At 37.6% G+C, this 24,359-nt stretch overlaps 2 protein-coding genes across 4 annotated transcripts; both read right to left on the bottom strand.

The window, feature by feature from the left end:
- Positions 1-790: 790 nt before the first annotated feature.
- Positions 791-14,396, bottom strand: LOC131777329 (calponin homology domain-containing protein DDB_G0272472-like). Of its 3 annotated transcripts, none has more exons than XM_059093601.2 (14): positions 14,266-14,396; positions 12,512-12,565; positions 11,214-11,362; positions 10,560-10,703; positions 9,891-10,041; positions 8,016-8,063; positions 5,590-7,440; positions 5,004-5,155; positions 4,485-4,650; positions 3,880-4,133; positions 3,650-3,686; positions 3,046-3,148; positions 2,776-2,913; positions 791-2,494 (listed from the first exon to the last, which is right to left on the bottom strand). In XM_059093601.2, the coding sequence occupies exons 2-14, from the start codon at positions 12,555-12,557 to the stop codon at positions 2,227-2,229; spliced, it is 3,507 nt and encodes a 1,168-aa protein (XP_058949584.2). In that variant the 5' UTR covers positions 12,558-12,565; positions 14,266-14,396; the 3' UTR covers positions 791-2,226. The 3 variants fall into 3 exon arrangements, with proteins under 3 accessions (XP_058949584.2, XP_066020378.1, XP_066020379.1); XM_066164281.1 differs by lacking the exon at positions 14,266-14,396 and adding an exon at positions 14,084-14,237; XM_066164282.1 differs by lacking the exon at positions 14,266-14,396 and adding an exon at positions 12,665-12,750.
- Positions 14,397-15,591: 1,195 nt separating this feature from the next.
- On the bottom strand, positions 15,592-22,337 carry LOC131777393 (uncharacterized). Its single transcript, XM_059093686.2, has 6 exons — positions 22,223-22,337; positions 20,308-20,510; positions 19,763-19,799; positions 19,484-19,586; positions 18,545-18,694; positions 15,592-18,070 (listed from the first exon to the last, which is right to left on the bottom strand). Exons 1-6 carry the CDS (start codon positions 22,239-22,241, stop codon positions 17,761-17,763), a joined length of 822 nt encoding a protein of 273 aa, XP_058949669.1. The 5' UTR covers positions 22,242-22,337; the 3' UTR covers positions 15,592-17,760.
- Positions 22,338-24,359: the final 2,022 nt, after the last annotated feature.

The raw sequence follows: 24,359 nt of genomic DNA on the forward strand, positions 1-24,359 counted from the left end.
GTTTTTGGGTAAAACAATTCACTCTTGCGGTGCGTCCCTTCACCCAGGAGTATGAATGGATACGGCTAACCGTCAAGGAAAGCTAATGAAATACCTAGGGGTAAGCTGAATGGACTAACATCCCATCCAGGGAGGAGTAGTATTACTCCTAGTTGCTTCTTGTTAATCAAACCAGGAAAAGATTCGGCTAGATGGGTCAGTTGGCTCGAGCGCAGACTTATCCCACCTACCTTGGTATCGGATCAGTCGACGTCAGTGATGGGCTTTCCACGAACTTGAAATGAGATTGTTTTTTCCTCTTATCAAATTCCTATCACCAAAAATTATTTGCATTTTCAGTATATCTTTTGTACCTCTTTCACTGTGTATGTGACCGTGACGACCGAGCCTGAACCAAGTCATCTTTTGTCGCAATTGAAGAAAAAGACCTTCATGGCCTACAGTGACAAAAGTAGTTGACACACCTTCCCCTCACTGGGCGGTCGACAACCCTTCACTCGACATACTTGACAGAAATCTTGTAATTAATCCCTAATAATCCCCCCCTCCCCCCAAACAATGTTGCTTGAAATATCTGACCATTTCGTAACACCCGGCAACGTTGATACGGGGGAGATACTTTAAACTTAAAAAACTTTAAAATTCATGAAGTTCATCTATTTGAGCTGAGCGTACCAAGACTTTTGCTACTCATTATGGCTCATCAACTATTTCTCCACATCTCATATAAAGTCAAATTGTAAAGCATTTGACTGTGCGAGGGGAACCTTGAATATGAACTAAACAAAAATGCGTGGACTGGCACTTTAATAATCATCTTCCACAAGAACTGCAAAATGCATAATTAATTAATTGTAGCAATGTTACGAAAAAGATTGCGAGATTTAAGCTTTGATTTCGTACTCTTCGATGAAAGTTTAGCCCAAGGTGTTAAGTACACACATCTTGTGATTAACAGCTCAGATATTTTCATTTCTCATGTAAAAAATACTACTAATCGAATACACATTATACCTTAATCAATTACCTGTGAATAATCTGGATCAATGTCAATATCTGAGCAACTGCGTACTTACCCCTCCCTACACCCAACAACAGTCAACTGCAGCTGACATCAAGTTGGAGTTAACGTTTCGTTAGGGGAGGGTAGGTGTGCAGTTGTTCAGACACCGATATCGATCCAATAATCTTAATGACAATTATTCTCTACCAATGTAAGATTCCACAACACTCTTATTTACCACAACATGATAAACTAGGCGACTTTAAATAACTACAGCTGCTCGTAACCCTTTACACCCTAACATCAGTATGCATATTCTCCATACTGTTCTCTATACATTTCCTAAGGTGCTGACGAGGAGAATTAGCTTAACGATTCAGAACTTCTGCTGTTGTTGATCATTTCCATTATTCTCATGACCTTAGTGTGTGATTGAGAGGTGATTCTGTAAGGAGAATTTAGATACTTGTCACTAATCTAAGATACAAATATGATGCGAGGTGCAGGTGTTAATTTATGTAACGTATTTCTGGTGTCCTATGAAGAGCCACAGCGTCAGAAAGGATTCAAGTTATCAAAGCCAAGAGCTAATCTGATGTGTGCAAAAGTTACATTTTGATACTAAGGCTGAGTTTGTGACAGTTGAAGTAGATCCTTAGAGATTCATTCAGATTGTAATAACCTTTTAAAATACTATCTTTTCTTTTTTCCTTTATCAGCCAAGCTAACCTTTTTTAATTCACTCGTTTTAAAATTGGCATCTCTGCTATTCGCATTTAGTGTGTTCCAAAACTGAAAGGGACGGAAGCTTGGGGTCGTGGAACGCACGTGATCATTCCTTAATACGTAATTGAACCTTGCGTAAGTACACCTAATTTGACCTTACCGCTGACCGCTGCTTATAGTACTATCACTTCTGTCAATTTTTAGAGAAAATTTCAGAAAAAAAACAATAAGAAAAGACAATGATTTCTATTACAATAGATATGGAAATGTTTAAAAACTACCTCTATAACAATGCGGTTTTGATTACACACGAGTTTTCAACTGCTGCGAGCCAAGACTGTTTTTTTTTTTTTTTTTTTAATTTTGCCAAGCATTACCTTAAAATTGTAAAAAATAAACAGCTAGATTACAATGTTCTAAAAAATTTCCTCTTAATAAGTAATTGATAGAGAATATCATTAAAGGAGCAAGATTTTAAGAAACTTCCCCAATACTCGTTAATCCTGTTTTTCCGACCTGGATGAAACAGAAGAGGCTTCGTCTTTGTTGGAATCATCTTCGTTCTCTTTCTCCACGATGTCCTTAGCTCGTGTGTCGTGATGTTTTTTGAGCCAAATCAGCCACTTGCTTGGGTTACCCGTCAAGAACGTGCTCTTCAGAGGACTGGGAATAGAGCCTCGTACCTGTGTGATTATTGTGATTTTCGAGGATCTGGTAGCATCGTGATAAGGGCGGATAATGGCCCCACAGATACCTGTCTCCAGTCTAAAGAGGGAACACAGTCGAATAGATGTGTCAAAAACAGGTGGTTTGGGAACGTAACTTACTAGCCCATACCTAACTATTCTTTGCAATGGAAAACAGAATCTGCAAGTATTATCAATATAAGCTCCTGTAAATTCAAGGCGGGGAAACTTGTTATTCGCGATGGAAACAAAATGACAAGTGCTTCTTATTAAAAAACTTCAACCAATCAACGAATTATTCATCTTCTAAATATAAGAACGGAATTCTTGAGCAAATCAACAAATTACCAGTACCATTACCTCATTACATTGAGCTTGTTATCCTCCCCAGGAACACTCGGATGGGTGCCCCCTTTCCAAGCGCATGCGTGGTACGGTTCTTCATCTTCTCGATCTAAGGTGGCCAACACTACACATCGATGTTTCTTCTTCTGATAGCTATGAATAAACAAGTGTGGTGAGAACATAACAAAGTAAAAAAAAAGACATTATCTGAATATTAATACCCCCTTTCCATTTTTTTTTAGTTCAGCAGATTGAATTTACCTCCCATTAGGCTCTTAGACTCACCATTTCAAGACCTTAAAGTCCGCCATCTGATCCAGAAATGAGACACCGTCAAATGTTTTGTCCCACTTAGTCCGTTCATCCCAGTCAGAGACTAAGTCAATAGCTAAAAGGAAATGTTTGAGTAACAGTTAGCAATGGATGCTCAAACTCTAAACTCCAGAAAAAAAATTGATAGTATTTTCAACAGGATTGTTCTCGCTAGTATAATCAATAAATGCGTCCAACTTCAGAGGATTCCCAAGTCCTCTGTTCGAGAAAAGTGAACACAAAGCGAAAATCACATGGGCGTGCGCAAATATTGAATTTCTCTTCGAGTTGAACACGAGAGGAGAAATTCTATATCTACAAGAAACCACAGGCCCTTACTGACAAGAAAACTCGACAAACGACCTTGAATCGAGAATAGTGAAAATTTTTCCATTCATTCATCAACCCGACAGAGTGGGTGAAAGGCGAGTGACGTGTCAGCAGCTGATTGGCGATATCAAACACAAAAAATTTAACGTAATTTTTCACGTGTGCAGTTTCGACCTTTCTCAGGACTAGCAATCCTTGTCGAACACAACAACTTATATAATAAAAGTGTTTGTAACACGTTACACACCGTCTCTGTACGGAATATCCTTTAAGACCATCACTGCCTGTAAAATTAAAAGAAATAAATCATTATGACGTTCATTCTCATTAAAAAAAGCTCAAACCTGAATGATTTTTATCAGCCTCTATTTATCCATTAATTACTGTAACAGAACCAAACTCTAAAACTTAGTGAAGTTTTATGAACCCAGGATTAACATCTAGCGATACTCAAAAAGTTACAATTATGACGGTTACCTTGGTAACAGGCGGACTGCCTCGCTCCAGCCCTTTGCGTGAATAGACCTCCAACTCTCCAGATTTTTTCACACGTTTCCAAGATTTCAAGCCCTCGTTCTCTATGCTCAGCAGTCGATCTATGTCAGAGTCTTCGATGGGATTTGTGGGTGAATAAAGATGAGGCAAACTTCCCATGTCCAGCCCTCCGTACCAGCTGGGAAATGGTCTCAACGTACCGTCATTTTCTTCATATTTGTCGAAAAAGCTCATCTCTGAAAGTAATAACACGACATGAGTCAGAATTTTTACATATTTATTTGGTATTCAGACTTCACCAAAGAGACAATGATTCATGCTTACCATGGGTGAGTCAGTAAGAAATCTGATGAAATACTTTCTTGAATACTAATATAATACAATAATGGGATGGAACGGCTAAATAAGTGATTTCCAGCTGGCTACAAGAATTCTCAAAACGCCCTTAAATGTGGTACAAGATTTCCAAATATCAAAAGTCTTGCAACACTAACCAATAAAATTAGTTGTACAATACCATTACGACGAAAGAAGGGTTAGGATTATTGACGCCCCTTGGACGACGATGAAATAAGTTTATAGCGTACCTGCTGCCTCCTGAACGGAAGGATCTGTGGGCAGAAGGTGATCGCAGTGAGGCTGAGATCTGTATGGCACTACCTCTTCTTTTAAAGACAACTGAGAAACAGTTCTTATATGTCTCTCAGATGCGTACATGTTGCTGCTGCGGATGATGGGGACTTGTCTTGAATCCTTCAACAAAACAGAATGAAGAACAAATCAGAAACGAGTGTGCTGTTAGAGTGTCCCTTATTCACACCAACATATCACCCACTTTAAGATTCTTAGTTTATGAAAACGTCAAGAAGATAATGAAACGCGCATCCCCACCAACCCTCCCTGCATACTGCTCCCTCTTCCCCTAAAACACCTCCCGATCAAAACTCATGTAGTTAATAAACTACTGTACTATAATTTCCGTTCCATTCCCACCAAATTGCTTTGCTGGTTCGCTTGTTTCCGTGAGAGAAATGATCTGACGGCCACGACGAAAGATCGCATGTCTGGGAGGAGTGGGGGGGGGGGGGGGAAGATTTACCATTTACCTTGTAATCAAAACTGCGGCTCCTCTGTATAGTTTTCGTAGACACGGTGTTGACCGTTACACTGTATCTGCTGCTGGGCGACTCATCTTCGAAAACATCAGGAGGCTCGCTCTGAATTGGAAGACTTGTTGTCGATACGAATGATTCATTCACTGTTGAAAACAAAGGATTGTTCTGTTATCGTCAACTGGCGCAAGTACGTGAAACTAGATTCCCTATCGTCAACTAGGCTCATAATAAGAAATCGCTTTGGCTGTGAGTTGGCTTCTCGACCATCGATTCCCGTTTTTCAAGTCTTCAGTAAAGAATTTAGTGTTGATTTTTTCAAAAAATTTGTGAATATTTTAGTGTTCGCTCTTTAGAGATTGGTCATACTTAGGAATAAGGAGAGCTGACCAATCGCTTCTTTTCTCCACACCCCTCCAACCTTAAACCCTCCAACGACAAGTTTGAATATCGCTCCCATGTAAGACAGATATCACTAAGCTTAGATAGAGGAGTACCAAAAAGGAAGGAGTATTGTTAGCTAAAGTACCACTGTCCCGAGATTGTTATGGGTCCTTGACAATGGTAACAATAGGTTTACCTGGTACTTCTGTTCTCTCGCCATTTATAAACATCCATTTGGTTTCAAAACTTCTGCTGTCTCTCTTTTTCCTTTCCCTGTCTTTAATTGAAGACCTCTCTTCTCTTCTTCGTATGTCTTCTTCACTTTTTTGTCGGTACATCTCTCCACTCCTTCTTCGTTCCATTTGCTTCAGTTTCCACCTTTCTCTCTCTTCACGTCGCCTTCGTTCCTCTTCTGCTCGCTCTCTTTCTTCTTCCTCAATCCGCTTCCGTTCAATGTCATCGAGCTTCTTCTTTTCTTCCTCTTCAAATTTCTTTCGCTCAATACTACGGCGCTTAAGCTTCTTGCTCTCCAACTGTTTACGCCTTTCTTCATCTTCACGTTGCTTTCTTTCTTCCAGTTCGCGTTTCCAGATTCGTTCTTCCTCCTCTCGTTTCTTCCTTTCCTCTTCTAATCGTTTCCTTCTTTCATCGAGCGCTTTGAGTCGACGTTCTTCTTCTTCTCGATGCTTATGTTCCGCTTCTTCTCTCTTCTGTTTCTCTTCGGCCTCTTTCTGTAACCTTGATTCCTCCCGACGCCTCTCTTTCTCTTCTTCCTGTTGTCTCTGTCTGCTTTCTTCCTCTTGCCTTGCCCGTTCTTCGTCTTCTTTCCTCTTCCTTTCAGCTTCTTCTTGTCTTTTCTTAGCTTCTTCCTCTCTGAGCAAGCGATCCTGTTCAATTTTCTGCATTCTCCACTCAATCCTTCGCTTTTCCTCCTCGGGGTCCCCTCCAGGGACTAATTGAATGGTTGCCACAGACACTTTGGTTACGGTTTCTGGTCTCTCTTGCCTTAAAACTCTAATCTCCGATTTAAATTCTTTTTCTGCTTCTACCTCTTCAATTTCCTTCTCCAACAACTTTTTTCTTTCCTCTTCAAGGCGTTTTCGTTCTTCGTCTCTGAATCGTTTCATTTCTTCCTCAACTTTGCGTGGGGTTTCAACCCTTTTGATCCATCCTTCCTCTATCTTTTTTTTCTCATCTTGTCGATTTTTATTGTCTACGGCGTCCTTCTTTTCAGGAATGAAAACTTCAGTCCCGCTATTCCATTTTGCTTGCCTTTCTTTTCTTTGTTCTTCCAGCTTCTTCATCTCATCATCCATACGTTTTTTCCTTTCTTCCTCCCGTTTCTTTCTCTCCTCTTCTCTCGCTTTTTTCAATTCCTCTTCTCGTTTCCGCTTCTCTTCAGCTCGTCTTCTCCTTCCTTCCTCTAACACAGCTTCCAATTCTTTATCTCGTTTTTTCCTCTCCTCTTCCCATTTTCGATGTTCCTCTTCCCATTTAACTCTTTCTTCTTCACGCTTTCGCCTGATTTCTTCTTCCTGTTTTCGTCTCTCTTCGTCTCTCTTTTTCCTCGCCTCCTCTTCAGCTAACCGTCTTTCCTCTCTCTCTCTCTTCCTCCGTTCTTCGTCTTCATTCAGTATCGCACTAAGCGCTTCCATTCGTTTTCGATGCTCTTCATCGATTCTGCTGTATTCTTTTGTTACCCGTTCGTTTCTGTCCTCCTCAATGTTATTCATTTGTGGTGGTACATCTTGTCCATCAGGTTTTTCTCGCCGCTCTAATGCTCTTTCTTCATTGAGAACCAACTGGATTCGCGCCTCAGCTTCCCTTCGTTCTTTCTCATCCATATCTCCGCTGGATGGCTTTCTCTTAACTTCTTCTTGCTCAATAATCAGTTGAATTTCTTCCAATCTGTTCTGTTGATCTTCTTCAATTCGCTGCCTTTCCTTTGCCTCTCGGATTATCTGTTTCTCTTGTTCCTTCAGCGAGTCGTCGTCTGGCTCGCCATTCTCCTCAACACGTGTCTCAACAGTTGTATACAAAACTTTCTCTGTGAAATAAAGTGATTTGCATGAGTGATAACCAATGAGCACAAGACGCGCGAAACAAATCACCTGTCGCCACCAAATGGCGGGAAACTAAACGTTGAAAGGTTATCTGGAACGCTCGCAAGGCTCCGAATCATATAAAAAGATATATTCTTTTGTACATAAAGGTGCTATAGATTAGAGCTACGTTTCGCTAAAGTTTTAATTTTGTCTGGTCGGGAAGTTTAAGTCGAAAGACCTCCTCTGTGACCCCCTCACAGTTTGAAGACTGGCGTCGGGTACCCAAAAGAAAGTATTGGAGCCTGAATGAATTGAGATTCATCAAGGGGCGTTTCATGTCTAAGACGAACAAATATAACATCCATAGCAACGAAATATTGTGATCTTTGTTCCGATAATAATCATATCGAAATGCAAATTTTAGACATATTTGTCGCTTAAAGCCATTCGAACTACGATACACAGTAACTGAGCGAAATTTTTTATTGATCTGAGTAGTCAAAACAATAATATTCAAATCGAATGGGATTACAATCTTATTTCCTTGCAAATCATTCAGTAAAAATCCCTCGCTTACCTACAACATAACTTCCATCATCATCGGACTGAGTTGTTTGAAATCCGTCTGGGAAAGAAAGAAAGAAATTAATAGAAATGTGTTCTCAACTATATAAATACAAAACATCGGGAATGAGTGAGATTACTACAAGAAAAATAAAAAATCTCACACGAATAAACTGAAAATTTGCTGAAAAAAAAAAACGAAACAAAATCGGCACCTTCAAAATTTAGCGATATATCACTCGTTTAACATGAAAATGTTGCCTCAGAATGGGTAAATTCGATATGAATCTGTCAATTCAGTCATACACTCTTCAAGTCTCTTGGTTACAATTACAATGAAGTCAAGTTATACCGAAAATATTTAAACTGTAGTAGCTCTTACAAATGATGTGACTCACCACTCAAAATCAAGAACAGAAGCTTTGTATACCTCGTTTATGCTTTTCGAAAGTGAATTTTTTGAAAAGCAATTTTCAAAAGACTCGAACCGTTTTCAAAATCTGATCATATAAAAGACAAGGAAAAACTCTCCGCCTAAAAGATGTACTCACCCAAATTGAACTAAATGTTCAAATGCTAAGAATATGAATATTTCTATCTAGAAATTTTCCCCAGAATGATCAAGAAAGTCGAACTTTGTGAATAGAAAAATTATCTGCTAAGTAACCGCGCCTTGTTATTGTCAAAACAGGTGGCAGTGAGATGGCCGTAGAAGGAAATATTGTGACCGATCCTATAAAATACTAATTATACAGGACTCACAATACAAGTGTGGGAGTTACTTTTCTTCGATTCCGCAAAGGTGCATAGTTAATATTTTCATTGCTAGCCGTTCGGAGCGTAAATATTACATTTTTTCTAAGAACTGCCTAGCAATATGGACATTATAAGTAAAGACCCCACAGTCGAACATAATATAACAATGGTCTCTTATTATCACTTGTTTTGACGCCGAGAAACAGTTGAATATTCTGTTTCCTCCAGTGCTACGTGCAGCTACTTTCTTTTTTGACCTGGATCACATTACAAGCACGTGCTAATAGTTTATCAAACAGATCATTCAGTTTGTGACCAAGTTTTTTGCTTGCGAAAGAGCTTGTTGAAAGGACTACAATCTACAAATGTGATGTTCTTTGTAAGCTTATCGAAAAGAGGAACATGTAAATTTATCAATAAAACGTTTCTGGAGAGTATTTTTCTTTTCAATTATTTTGTAGATCATCACCGCGACAGGGACATTTTCTCTATCATTTTTCATCTCCTCAGATAAAACTACCTGTATCCAAATGTAAACATGGAGCTAAGCTTTAAATCCCAGCTTTTATTAAGCATTTCAAGCCGAACACTTACCGAGCAATCACAGCGGGTGATTAAAAATACAAAAAAATTTGATGTAAACAAATGATTCCATCATAAAAGACCAAGCTTGCCGAATCTAACCCATAACAATACTTGTTTTCGTGAAACCGCTTCTATTTTCTTCCTTTTAACCCGCCCAATTGTAAATTGTTTGAAATCGTACTCTATTTGCAACATTCTGTTTATTTGAATATAGTGCATTTTCTAACTCTGATTTTAAAATTCACCCTCAATTCACCCTGATCTGCAATCACCGGCAAGAAGTAGTTTGTTGTAACGTTTGAGTCCGAACAGAACTAGACACTAATAAGTCAAGTCGTTGAACCATCAAAGGGAAACTTATATACTCCTAATCCGTCCGATAGGAAACGCATTTCACGCCGATTTGCTGTGTATGAACTTTACAGGGTTAGGCTTATTATAATTAATTCTTTACGATGTTTCCGTTCTTTCTCCCTATAAAACTGCTAATAATTTAGTTACTGAGTGCAATCATGAGTAACTGAGGGAACCACGATGTAGATCTCACCTCCTATGTTGAGTGCAGCTCCATACAATTCGACTCTCATGCATGGCCAGCAATACCAGTCGACTGGGCAAAACCTCACGTATCGAGTGATGATCTCTTTGTCCAATTCCTTCTTGTTTACGCCCCAGTTATTGGAGTTTCCGTCGATGGTCTTTAAAAACGAACAACACAAAGTTAAACCCTGATCAATGATCTGCTTTGATTATAAATTCAACTGACGGCGTGGCTTGGTTGTTCTCATGCAATTCAATTCTGTGAATGAACAATAGGATTAAATCACAGACAACAATTCGGGCGATGAAAAGTCCCAGTATGCAAATTAGCCATGCGCTTGCTGTTGGCTTTCAAACACGGAATTATCAAGCGGATCAGTTGTGTCTATTATTCTTAGACAAACTTTTCCTCTTACTGAATTTTCACCTTCAAGGAAATCTCTTGTCATAGCAAGAAAGATCCAAGAAATGGTTTCAAACCGTCACTTAGAATACCTGGTTGAAAATAAATCATTAACGAAAGGTCACGGTTTTTTCCAAACGCTGTTCACGGTCAATTATTGTCAGTGTCGAGAAAATGACCACCGCAGTAGTACATTATAATGTCACCCAACGCTCTTCAACTTTAAGATTGACTTTTACAAAGAAAGTGAAAGAAAACAGAGAAAGAATTTACATCGTTTCCATTCTCCTCGTACGTATCCCAGCTCTCGCCGTCTGAGGAGGAGAGAAGTTTATATCGTTTGACGTAATCTCTGTTTCCCCCTGGATTTCCCTGTGTTGCTACACCACAAAGCAAATGAAGGCTTCCAAGGTCAACCTAATTCAAGGAAATAGAGAGATAAATTTATAAACAGATGAGTTTCAAACAATTAAAATATTGAGAGACCGAGACAAACACAGACAGCCCAAGGAAATGAAGGCTCGTGGAAAAGACCTCCTCCCCTAGGATGTTAGCTATGTAGGAACATTTAATTGTTATCATTTTGGTAATAATTTAATTACAAATAAACTTTACATTCTCTTGTTCCATAATAAGTTGAATCTTTGAAGTTAGGTGATGAAGTAAAAATTGCGCTCTTCGTCTTGAAAACCACTCAATTGTCAACAATTCCTCAAGTTTGTTAAGGTTAACACAGATAACAAAACGGTGATATTTCGCCCTAAGAAACATATACATCTTTTGACGTCAGAGGTTTCAATCTCGGTAAGGTCTAAAAATTTTCTTAAACCTCTCACAAGAGAACACCAGTATTTTCCCTAGATTGGTCAAATTTTCTGAGAGACTCATGTGTGGCAGACTGAAAACAATATTTTTACAGATTCTTACTTGCAAATAGCAGTCGGTTGCTTTTCCAGCGCACCAGGCCGAAGGCCCGTTTAAACGGGCTAAATGTGGAGGCGCGTGGCCTGAGAATGTGGAAGCAGTGAGACAGTTATCCGCTATAGCTCCATTTTCCACTCCAAGAGGCTCACCTCCTGAAAACATTGAGGAAGAAATTAAAGAAAGAAGGAGAGGGAAAAATAAACAGCGGAACAAGAGTCGTTAAATTAATTAAAATACTCCATTAGGGTGTTCTGGTGTTATAGCCACAAAGACACAAAAATGTTTATTTTTGATGATCCTACAAATAACTGAGCCCCATATCCTTTAAAGATAGTTAAAAAAAATAAAAGTATTCATTTCTGAATAAATAAACTCGAGTCATGTTTACTAATTGGTATAATGATTTCATTGTATGCCAATATACTCGCACTGGTGCAGAAAATTTGCATCTGAATTACAAAAAACTCTACAAGATTATATTTCCCCTTTTTTTTTCCAAAGGCAAACAGAAACTGTCGGTTTCATTTGAAAGACAAGATATGAAGAATCCAATTGTTTGCTGCAATTTTGCAACTCGAATCAAACCTAAAAGACAAGGGTTAAAAATACGTGACAATTTTGAGTCATCATGATATGAGTTTCAATTTTTGCTCTGTTGCCAAGAAAATATATGTTAAGATTTTAATGTGGCAAAATTCCAACGTTACAAACTTTAAATAAGGAGCGAAAGTTGCATGTTTTAAACCATTGCCATTCGAATTACCACAGCTCGTACCTCTCGATGCAATTTTTAATCCCTCTAAATAAAATTCTAAATTTAACATTTATTTTGTTACTAAGACCTTCCTAACTTCTTTAAGTGGATTAAATGAACTCTTGAAAAAATATGAACAGCATGATGCTGTTGAAATGGGGAATTGTTGTTCTTTCAACGGTATCACGGTAAATGATTTCTCTGTTTGTTCCACGAAATGCCTGGTTCTTTCGTTTCAATGAGGCGTTATTTTCAAAGAAGGAACAAGTTTGTCGTGTTTGAATCGACTTGCCGATAATAGATTTAGGAGATATCGCAAAACATAATCACTAACTTCAGCATGGTAATGTACTCTGGTGGTTTTCAGTGTAAAAGAGTGATGGAATATATATTTTGATTAATACTACAATATTACACTGACAAAACATAAAAATTTGAAAAGGAATTTTAAAAACACAAAAACGGCTGAAGATTACGATGAACGACGAATCTGGCTCATTAAAGAGTTACTCAGACCGCAAAATATTCAGTTGAGGAGAGAACTCACCTGGAATGGTTTCCACCGTGTACGATGTTTCTACGACTGTGCCCATGGCTCTTTCTATCAGAAAATATAAGTTTGACAATAGTAATAGTAATAGAGAAAGCTTTAAAACAAATCAACTATCAGTGGAACATTTATAGCAAAAATGAAACAAACCTGAAAACGATGCACTATAAACACAGACCCAAACAGTAATTATTTGAATTTTAACAACGATTTGACTTTCTGGCTCGGCGCCGATTTTCGATCGTCACTGTCACCTGACGTACTTGAAATACTGTTTTTAAAACATTAATTTATTTTAGAGCACCACAAATTTCTCATGTTTTCCTGTGTTATGGTGCATTTTTAGTCAATTTATTCTAGGACTGTACACAACAAGCCTACCCCTTATTAAATTCTCACAGACTTTAACCTCCGCCGGAAACAAGTCATAACAAATGCGAAACAGTCATAAACACGCCGGTATGACCTTGCTGACAACAAGATCTTGTGATGGGAAAAAATCAATTTCTGAAAACTAATTATCAGGAAAAAAAATGAACCCAAATTTCCATTAATGTCTGTGATAATTAACTCCCAGGAACTTTCTCGTGAAATTTTAAAAATCGGGGTCCAGTTTATTCCCCGGAGGCCAATAAGCTACAGAAGGTGCACCTTAGAATACAACTTTATTTTATAAGTACCAGTTCTTTTAATTTTTAATCAGATCTCTTTGTTCTTCGTTTTCTGAAGACCGTAAAAAGTTTCTCAAACAAAACAATAATGGTTTCCAATCAAGCGCGTTAAATATCTGAATATTATCGGAATTATATGACGCTAGGCATGTAGAGAGTGCTAGAAATCAGAACAGTCCTACAGTCAGACCATTTTGATATGCTAGATTACTAAGCTGAAAATCTTTAATCTTCTCATGTCACAGGAGATCAACATTTTTATTTCAGACTAGAAATTCATTAAAGCCCAAATATACAAGTTCTAACTGAATAGCGAAATTGATATTTACGAACAGAATGCAAGTAAAAATTCAGTTTAACCTCATTGACCTCTCAGAAATTCAGAAGCGAGACGAACGTGTAAAGATAATTCGTTTGCTTCAGAAAGCGCTATTATTAGTTTTCAAAAGAAAATGGGACTTTGTAGTTGTTCAATTGGCGTGTTTTCTAAATCATGGGCGTTTACACTCATATAAGAGCAGACATGGTCAAATGATCAACTACAAAGAACGTTCGTGATCGAGGCACTTTGAATTCATGTCCTTAAATCATCTTTCAAATATCATCACATTATCGACACTTTCCAGCATTTATACGCTAAATTTCGACTAAATTCCCCAAATCATTCCGCAAAGTTATAACGTTACAATTAAGCACCAATTTAAATGTCACACGTCGAACAATAACTAATGTTTTGGAACCAAGAATTCCCTGATATGTTGTTTATGGACTCTTTCCGCTTCATTCATTATGTGGTTTTGGAAACTCCACTTCTTTACCTGCTGAGATTTCTAAACGCAGCCTATAGTCAGCTCAAATATTTACCAGCCTGAAGTATGTACCTCCTCTTTATATTTACCTTTTTGTCCAAAATGTACATTGCAGGAAACCAACTTCGCGCGCACGCGAGGTAGAAGTTAAAACACGAACCACCCTCACGCGAATACAAACGATTTTGATTTCGGTTTTCACTGAATACCTCTCTTGAAATACAAAATCGCTTGCATTTTATCCCTCAGATTGAGAATTTTATCATCCTACCTTGCCCAGGCTCGAAGAAAGTGATGCCTTCGCGAACACCAGGCAGAAGACAGCGACAATACCTCTTTGCGTGATGCGCGTCCTCCTCGGAATTCTGGGATGGAATGTGCTTGTTTCTCTTTGTGATAAAAATGATATGCCTCACAGATTAAGATTGTTTATGAGATATTAAGCTCGAACCTGTCGGGGCTTAGGCATGATTAAGATGTTTATCATAGTGCGTTGTATAGACAGATGACTAGTTGTCGTATTCTTTTTGAGAAACTTTACGAAAAGTGCAACACATACAAGCCGCGATGATTATTAAAAATAATCACGGCACTTTGATGTGGTTATCATGAGCCCATGCGCGCATTCGAAAGCAACATGCCGAAAAAGTTCAAGTCACACGTGACAAAAGAACTTCGTTTTTAATGACTGGTGAAAAAAGTCTACAACAGCCACGTGTACGCTGCTCCTCTGCATAAGTTACCCTTGAACAGCCATTTGAATTGTTCAACTTGAATGCTCTCGTGGACTTGATGTTTTGTTTACATGTTTCGGACTCATATCCGTTGGGCGGGTTTCCGATCGATTAGAGTAACCCCGAGAGCCATCAATCTTATGGATGCTAAAATATTTCCATAGCGCCTTCTTTTATAAACTAAGACACTCCGTTTATGTTAGTCTTGCGGTTGTTCATTTGAAATAAAGCAACGCAAGACCTTGAAAAAAATCCTCTGCTCATCGAATTCTGGCTTTTTACGGATGAAACTTCACACAAGGGGAAGACGTGGAGAAAGATGGGAGGTAGGCTTTTTGTCACTTCGAGTAAATCTTCGTTGGGGTTTTAATCGTGAGCATTTGACCTTTCTTTTCATTTCTGCTTGTTCCAGCTTATACAGGTGCAGTCAAAACAAGACTGAGGCCACAGTTGTGTCACGCGCTCCTAGGCCAAGGCTTAGTAGATGAAGTTCTGATTTGTGATTGCCTGTTCTAGGCAATAAGACTAGAGGGACAAACGAAAATGGAGGGTCACAAACATTCTTCCAAAGATTCCCACGCGCTGGCCTTTTTGTTGGTCGGGTCAATAATCACATAGAGCCGAGAACAAGTTTGTGGTACAGTCTTGGAAGTCGTAGGATGAAAAGCAACATGCTGAGTTATTTCAAAATGCCACTGATTGGTTAATTCAAACTTGTTCCATTGTGCTCCTACTTAAATCCATTCATCAATTTTGAGAATGGAACGGTGTACGTCTCGAAACTTTATTACAGTTTCGACCTTCACATCACACCTTGACACCTGCCACGCATTACACATCGCACGTGACGAAAAACAAAAATATAAGGTTTTTAAAATCTCCTTTCATATTTTAATAAACAACCCTCAAAGTAGAATGTTTTATTTTATCCCAGCAGTTGAGCTTATAATAACAGCGAATAAAAGTCAAGTATAACAAGATAGAAGGTGAATCAGATAGCTAAATCTAATGTACAGTTTTAAGTTTAACAAATCTAGACATCGTCAGTAAAAGAGCAAAATGTCAACTCTGTAACCTTTAAGAAAACTTTAATTAGACTAAATAGTATATTAAAAAGGCCATAAATTGCTGGAATCGTCACATCGCAGAGATTACTTACAAGGATGAATATCAATTACAATGATCTTTGGAAGGAAGACTGCAAATGCTGCGTAAAAAAACAGGTTCCTATTCAACAAGATTTAAAACACTTTGGACAGTTTAGGATGAGACCAAGTGTCTTTCGGACTGCCTTTCTGATATAAAACAGTTTTCATCACAAAATGCACCACAACACGGAAATCGCAAGTTGGGATCAATTTCGATTTCGCACCTGCTTCGTTTAAAAGAAAAACTTGTGGAGATTGGCCTAAACGTGTCAAGTGATTTCATAGGGTCAAAGTTCCACCGCAAGTAACAATTCAAAAGACATTTAACCCTTCAACTCCCAACACCTGACTGTTACATCTCTCCTCTAGCTATCATACATTTCCTCATGTATTAGTTACGAGAATTTGGTGTTAGATCAAGAAAACAACGTTGATGCTAACAACGTAAACCTGTTTGATATCAAATGTGTGGATATCAAAATGAGAAGTTACATGCAAATTACCTCTGGGAGTTAGAGATTCATAGCTCTTCATCAAACCAACGCCATTACAAGTAAATGGTTAATCTTAACCAAGTTAAACGAATTGATCATTCGATGATTTTTTTAATTAAAGTTTACAATCTGACACTCTCAGAATTAGTTAACTGTAAAATGTACAACATCTCGCGAAGGAAAGTTAAACTTTGACTTCTGGCTGGGAAATATCGCCATATATATGTGCATGTCATATACACTTGTTTACTTTTCATCATGGACACTCCAGATTTCTATGGAGTACCAGATTTGGCAGTAATGCCGAAACTTTTGGAATATGTGAAAAATTCAAGGTGAGAATAAAACCAAGGCATTATTAAGCTCGAAATTTGCTTTTTTTTTCTCAAGTCTGATCTTCGATCGTTAAAAGGAAGGAACAGTATGAGCTCATTTCCCGAACCGCATTTGGTAATCGAGACCACGAGACAGAATGACCAATTATTTTTGGATCAAAGTATTTGGTTGCACGTGGTGTTCACGTGACGAAATTTCGCGACATGAGTTCGGTTAATTCTTGATTCCCCGTGTTATCTCCGAAAACGGAAGAGATGTAAAGTGACTCGAAAGGGAATAGCTTACAAATAAAATCTTTATTGAGGATTTCCGATTAAATCGCTTGACCCCTAACCGCACGAAAACTAAGACCTAAAAAGATTTGTTCCCTTAAAAATATTCTACACTATTTACTACTGCCATGGTGAGATTAGTCAATAGGAATTGATGACACAGATACTCTGACCCTCAATATCAGTACTGACTTCTGAACTCTGAAGAAGGAAAAAAAACCCCAACAAAGCAAGAAAGTACACTGCAACATAACTGCAAAAAATGTTTTGAACAAGTTATGTAATGAGGTACCAAAAAAAGGGAAAGCAAGCAAATAAAATTACTAGATTTCACATACTATGTGATCTAAGTCCACATAAGAAAAAAAAACACATACTCATCCATTAATCAACATTTCTTATACTGTAGCTCCAACCCAGAGTACATGTCAAATACTCTCAAAATATTCATAACTTAATAAGTATTCAAATATTCCTGAAGCCTGATCATCAATGAGAATAATTTATACAACTACGTTTGGGGACTTCTATCCTTCTTTCTACGATACAGTTGACCAATCATCCACTTGATTAGTTGGACTGTTATTAATTAAAAATTAAACCTAATAACTAACTTAATTTTAACTTTACTTTAAAACGTAACAATACATTTACATCCCAATTGAAACTAGTTGTTCTCACAGTAAGATACCACAGTAACATTAAAATATACTGCAAAGAAAATAAATATAACTACAAATACCTGGCCTAGCTTGCCATTAATTTCAATCTAGTAAGTATAATTAGTCGTCTGTGACAAAATTAATACTTCCCGTGGATGACTTGGTCTTGCGAGTGCTGATAAATGGACTCATCTTGATGTCTTTCTCACTGCCACTCAAACTCAAATTCAAGTCTGCATCAGTTTGGCATTTCAGATAAAACTTCCTCATCAGCTGCATTCGTTTCACAGGGCTACAGGCCAAATAACTGTTCTTGATGAATTGAGGAGCTGAACCCATGAGTTTCATCTGTGTAATGACAGTGACAGTAGAAGATGTTGAACCATCATCCACTGGACGGATTATTGTGCCTGACAGGATGGTCTCAGCCCTAAATAATGAAGAGAAATACTTCAAAGTTAATTTTTAAGGGAGTAAGTTTATAAAAGAAACTGTGGTGCTGCTTTAGTGCAAGAGTGTAACAAGGTAATTTGGTATTATCAACTGAGTTTATAACATAAATTGGCCACTGTTAACAGTTTCAAAGCTGATGTTTTGAGTGTTAGCAAATGGAAGAAATGTGGGTTTCACTGACTACCACTTACTTTTAAGCTAAAGGCAGACACTGATTATCTGAAGAGCGTCAGGATCTAATCATATCTGCAGGATCACGAAGGTCTCTTAAGAGTGTTGACATGACATGGTTCTCTGACTCATATGAAGTTGGAGGTTCCAGAGTTTGCACAATTATGATTGGTTCAATTCAAATTTTTCTTTGGCAAAAATTGCCTGAACACAACAAGGTAAAAGCATCTAGCATGAGCACCTTATGATCACCAAAATAGGAAAACAGGACTTTTTTTACCTCACAAAGTTTGACTTGACTGAATCTTTCATGAGAGGGTGTTCTGTGCTACGCAATGCTAGAATATAGCAATGTTGGTCTGAATCATAACGCTCCAGTGATGCCAGTACAACATCTCTCTTGGTACAAAACAGAGGCATCTTCAGACGGCTGTATTGTTACAAAAAATACATTGATCAGGAAACAGAATGATTTTTAATTACATGAAAGATGTTTAATTTGACTATGCTTTGGGGGGGGGGGGGGATATATCACCTAAAATTTTCATGTGATTCTGTCTGCTACTTTACATCATGTGGTGCAAAATCAACCAACAGTTAACACACAATTACCCCCATTTACATGATATTTGTTCTCTGATCATTTCTGTCAAAACAAAACAAAGAAGAGGATAATAACCTGCTTGAGAGTTTCATTTTTTCATCTTTATTACTTTACATGGAAGAAAAATGAACTCATTTTGAAGAGCTCAGTGAAAGTGATATAAGAAAGCTGATCTCAAATGATGCTCCAGAAAGTACAAAAGAGACAACAAAGTTTACTGTGAACACCCAATATAAAAGTTAATGGAAGGGTTGGAAAATAAATGAACCTCCTTCCTGTTACATGGTATGTCAGCAGGTAACATCCTTGGCTGAAAGTTTCTTCTCAAAATTTCACAATTGCCCTCAAAGCTTTGCTTCTCAGCAAAATATTCAGTTTTTTGGACAATCTTTCAGCTGCAGACATTATCAGCCTACATAGAAGCTGCCTGAAAGGGTTCGTGTATGTACATGAATATATATGAATAATACTTTGAAAGTATTGAGGCAAAAGGCATCCCAACAATGTTGCTTCATTGTTGTAATTTTATTCTAAAATTTGGTAATGCCTTGGTCTAAAAGTCAACAAAAACTTAGGTTTTTTTTAACATCTGATAACTGGCCTTGATATTCTTACTTGTAAACCACTTTGAAGTTTCCTATTCTGTCCAAAACATCCACAACTGATGCAGTTTTGTCCCATTCTTGTCTCAATTTCCAATCTGTCATCAATTTCACAGCTGTCAAGAAAAATTATGCATATATATGATATAAAATTAAGCATAACATTAAAAAAATCATGGCAAAAAGTGAGCCCGCTGAGATATCAGAAAGCACATCTTTCAACAATTGCATACAAACAGCATTTTATCCTCCAGTAATTTAAAAAACTTGAATAACTTTTATGTGAACTGACCTGTCTTGAATGGAACATCTTCTAGACGTAACACAGCCTAAGAAAAATAAGCATCACAATAAAGTTTCATTCAGCAACAAAACAACCAGGTTTTAATAGTTTCACATTTCCATCAAATGGACACTTCACTTGCTCGTAAAACCAAAGGCACAATCATGATCTTCAGCCAGTTAAAAAACCCTTCTGAACTAGTCTTTAAAGCCTCTAGAAAGGAGGTTTTTTTTTTATAGTATCATTTTCCTATTGGTAATCTTGCTAGATAGAAATGTGCTAGTCTCATCTCATTCATTCTTTGAGTATTTCAATACCCATTCACCATAAATCTGAGAGAGTAATGTTTTTGTCCAAGAGTGCAGAACAAATCAACATTATTTTGGCATTACTGTTAACCCTAGCCTCTTTACCTCCGAGCTAGTAGTGCATATCATTAAGCCACAGTAACCCCAACCACCATAAGCTAAAAAGTAGTTCTAGCAGACAACTGCAAGTGCGAGAAACAATAGAGAGAGTAAAGTAAAGAACTGGTAATATATATTAAACAGCACCTTTGTAATTGGGGGAAAACCTTCTTCATTTGCTTCCCTTCTCCAGACTTCTGCATCTTTAGTTTTTTTCACGCGTGACCATGTGCCTTCCATTTCTTCACTTTCCACTGACAGTAACCTTTCAATGTCATTCTCGTGGATTGGATTTGATGGCACATAAGGCTGAGGTTCATGACGCAGAGTACCATAAGATTTTGAAAGATCTAGTCAAGAGAGAAATTTGCTTAAGTCAGTTATTACTCACTGAAAAGGTTCAATGTCCCTAAGTCCTAAAAAAGAGATCTCTTATCTAGTGCATCTTGAAAAATTTTGCCTAAATTTTTCTAGTTTTTTATTCTCAACCAGCATTAATCTTATCTTTCCTTTTCTGGCTCTCTCCTTCTTAGGTGCAATCACTGCTTTGGTGTTTTCCACATTAACAAATTATTTTCATTCCTTTTTGGAGATCATCTTTCAAAAGGACGGTCTGTATTGCACAAAACGTGACTTAAAATATTGAACTATAGTTTGTATAAAGCAAAAACATCTGAAAGCTGCTATTTTCACCAAATATAGCATAGTCTGAGTGTGAAAATCTGAAACTGTGCAAGATGTAACACGAAACAATGAGTACTTATGCATGCTGAATTAGCAGGCAGATTGCATAATTGTACATGTAGCAAAAACACATTAAGGCTGCTATTTCCAACAAGTTAAGTATAGCTTCTGCCTGAAAATCTGGACCAGAGCCAGGTTTAAGATGTAAGAGTGAGTACTTATGCACACAAAGGGTGAGGAATGAAAATCTTATCAAGAGTCACATATTATATGTTAAATATAGAATTCACAACATAACTTAATCAATAAATTAGTTTGAGATCAATACAACATAGTATTCAAAATTTTTCTCTTATCAAGAAGGCCACGACAGCTAAGAATGAAAGGTGTATAATATTTCCAGCTTTGAAAAAAACTAAAAAAATACAAGGGATATTGTGAATTACTAATCTGCATTTTGTTTCCTTCCCCTACGAGGGACTAAATTTTAATTTGATAACGATCTATGCCAGACAAAACGGAAAATTCGAGCAAGATCGTCAAAAGCTGGACGTTTGCAATTACAACGTAAACATATCTATACTTCCTTCGTCACCCTTAGTCATTTTCCCCATTTACTCCATCTTCTCTTACATACGAAGGAGATCGAACGTTCGATCGTCACGCACTTGCCTGTCATCAGAAGTACCGCATATAACCTAACCTTACATGTTAAACATACAATATCTCAATATTATAACTATTCTACTCGATTCAAATCATGTCAAAGCTCGCATCAGATTCTGGCAGGATTATATGACGATATATTAAACGCAAAAAAACTTAAAAAAAGAAGAGGTGAGAGAGAAATTGGAGCAATCACTGACAATAACTTGGAGAACGATCGAGCTTGCTAAATTAACCAATTATGTTTGATCAGGTTCATAAAAACTTGTATTACGTTCCTAACCCTGAGTTTTTTTTTTATTCGAGGAACAATGCCTTAAATGGTCATTTTAAGGATAGGAGTGCCTTTCTTCGCTTACATTTACTCTGCAGTACAAACACATTATCAAGTCGTTGATAGAGTTTGCACTGTTAATCGCTCGAGGAAACTAACAGTAAGGTGCAATTAAACACTACTTTTAGTACCGACGGTGTAACAAGATGTTCACAATTCAACGCAATACTAGCTTTAAGTTAACTTATATTCGCACAAATATCTGTTCACCCGCTCAATTCATTGACAAAATCATTGCGAAATTGAGCAGAACAGTATTTCACGGCCGCCATTAAGTGATTTGGTACAGGCGAGCATATTCATACCAACAAAAGCCATCCATTTCCATTTCTTGAAGTTAAGTATCTTAAAGAATTGGTTCTAGAATTAAAATCTTACCAAGATCGCTTTCCGCCATCCTCTCTAGTACAAATTCAACGACTTGTTCCGCGAATGCAACTCAATTCTCGTCTTTCACGCGGAGCAAATGTGTAAATCGTTGGTGACGTCAAAAAAATTTTAGTATTGGCTGTCGTTGTCGAAAACATCTGACGTAATCGGATTTATTTCGCTGCTCATACGTTCTGAGTCATAACTCGTGTTCACTACTTCATAACTAATTATAAATAGTACAGATGTGAACTGATATTTTATGCTGTTTGGGAAATTTATTCTCGAATAAAACGGGTTCTTCTTCTGATAGAACGCGGCGTTAAAATTATCGAAAACTTTTGGCTCAGGACACACCTAATTAGGAGCCAAGTTGCTGGCTATTATGGGAACAATTTTAAGAAAGTCATTTTAAGGACATCCTTGAAGTACTTGTAAAAATTCCTGTCTGGCATCTTGATTACAAGTGTTTCAGATTAGAGGCCAACATTAAAATATTGATAGTAAACTAGTAAGGAATGGCATTTAGGATTATTCCCTTCAAGAAAAATAATCCAGATTCCCTGAGGCGTATGTATTCAATAGAATTTAAAAATATGGTAAATATTGTAATTATCCCGCTACCTTCCAGAACGCTTACGGCATTGTTTGGTTCGAGAGGAATGCGCCCAACCAGATAAAACGCCCTTAGGAGGCACAAGATGCGTGTAGGATACGCAAAACAAGGTCACTCTCGTGTTACCCACGATTAGGCGGTCTTCTTATAGTCCGCCACGAGTTATCACTCGAAACGTCAGCTTCTACACGTTCACTGCGTTAGCTCATAAACCTATAAAAACTATATGTTTCACTTGCCTAGGTTCGCAGCGAAACAGTTCCTTTCAAAACTTAAGTTACTCTTTATTTCCAAATTAGGATAGTAGAAAAAAATGTGATAAGTAAGGCTACGGGAATCCAGAGACATTTGTTGGGTTGGGAGACGGTCGCGGAAGGTTGGGCCGCATGACGTAGGATATCTTTCACTGATATTGCACGGTTAGTGGTAAATTCATTAAAAAGTGAACAAGTTTATTAAGCTACCGAGCGTGCACAATTATTTATATCGTTAATTAAAATTTATAGCGGAGCTCGCAGAGCGTAGCCCCATAATTATACAAAATAGTAGTAATCCATCAAGCCGAAAAAATTTGGATGTACGACCCTACGACCGTACAAGTCCAGTGGTCAGTGAAATGGGCTGCGTGTCGGACGTCCCGGGATCTAGTCCTGGCCGGGGCAAGGCGTTGTGCCCTTGAGACGTGCGGGAAAAAAATGCGAGCTCCGCTTTTAGGCTTGGCTAAATCTATATATTGTTCTTTAATAAATACCACGATGTGAATGTTCTGATTTCAGAGTGACCGATCATGACTTGAACAACAAAAAACAGAACATGGATTCAGTAGGAAAGGTTTAATTTTTCTCTTTGGATGTAAACATATTGTTCTCGGTTACAGCGAATACTGCTATGTGACACGATGCCACCATTATAAAATATTCCGAAATGTGAGAAGTGTGCATCACCAACGCTTCATAACTGAGTTCGCTACAAAATAATTCAACAAAGATTGCCATTCCATAACGGCAGGTCCACTCAAGACTATATATCTTTAACAATAAAAAACAGCAAGTAGAGTACTTTCCCGTTACTTAGTATTTGTGAAATTGGACTAAGCTTGTCCAACAACTCAACAATATCTCACTATCTAACAACTATACATCACGTACGCAAAATGTAAATCTCGTTCAGCACTGAACACAATGTTAGCAATAAGACAACTATTACGCGGAGAAATTTGACAACTTGCTAAAGTGTATTCTCTTGGGTGCGCTCTTAAGATATTCTTAAATCACAAATAAATAAATAAAATAATAAGAAGCTTCCGTCACGATAAAAATGTGTTAATAACCAGGAAATGTGTTATACACATTGCAATATTGTATGGTCTATATGCAAACCACACTACATAAGTTAACAGATTCAGTGTTCACGTGAACACTTTCTGAATGCCTTATATTATACTACTGAATCTTAATAACCTGTGTTCGTGAAAACCTTGGTGACTTTTTGTTAGTCTCAATATTTTAATTTTAATATTTCTGGGGTATT

The sequence above is a fragment of the Pocillopora verrucosa genome, chromosome 3 (genome assembly GCF_036669915.1).
Source record: "Pocillopora verrucosa isolate sample1 chromosome 3, ASM3666991v2, whole genome shotgun sequence".
Lineage (NCBI taxonomy): Eukaryota > Metazoa > Cnidaria > Anthozoa > Scleractinia > Pocilloporidae > Pocillopora > Pocillopora verrucosa.

What these genes read in the sequence shown, in the direction of transcription:
- LOC131777329 (XM_059093601.2), bottom strand. Translation starts at nt 12,557, where the DNA reads ATGGGCACAGTCGTAGAAACATCGTACACGGTGGAAACCATTCCAG. An exon ending in TTCCGTTCAGGAGGCAGCAG is followed by an intron (nt 4,134 to 4,484) that starts GTACGCTATAAA and finishes TATTACTTTCAG; the next exon opens with AGATGAGCTTTTTCGACAAA. An exon ending in GGATATTCCGTACAGAGACG is followed by an intron (nt 3,149 to 3,649) that starts GTGTGTAACGTG and finishes ATTTCCTTTTAG; the next exon opens with CTATTGACTTAGTCTCTGAC.
- LOC131777393 (XM_059093686.2), bottom strand. An exon ending in GTTTTCCCCCAATTACAAAG is followed by an intron (nt 19,800 to 20,307) that starts GTGCTGTTTAAT and finishes TATTTTTCTTAG; the next exon opens with GCTGTGTTACGTCTAGAAGA. An exon ending in GTCAAGTCAAACTTTGTGAG is followed by an intron (nt 18,071 to 18,544) that starts GTAAAAAAAGTC and finishes TTCATTATTTAG; the next exon opens with GGCTGAGACCATCCTGTCAG.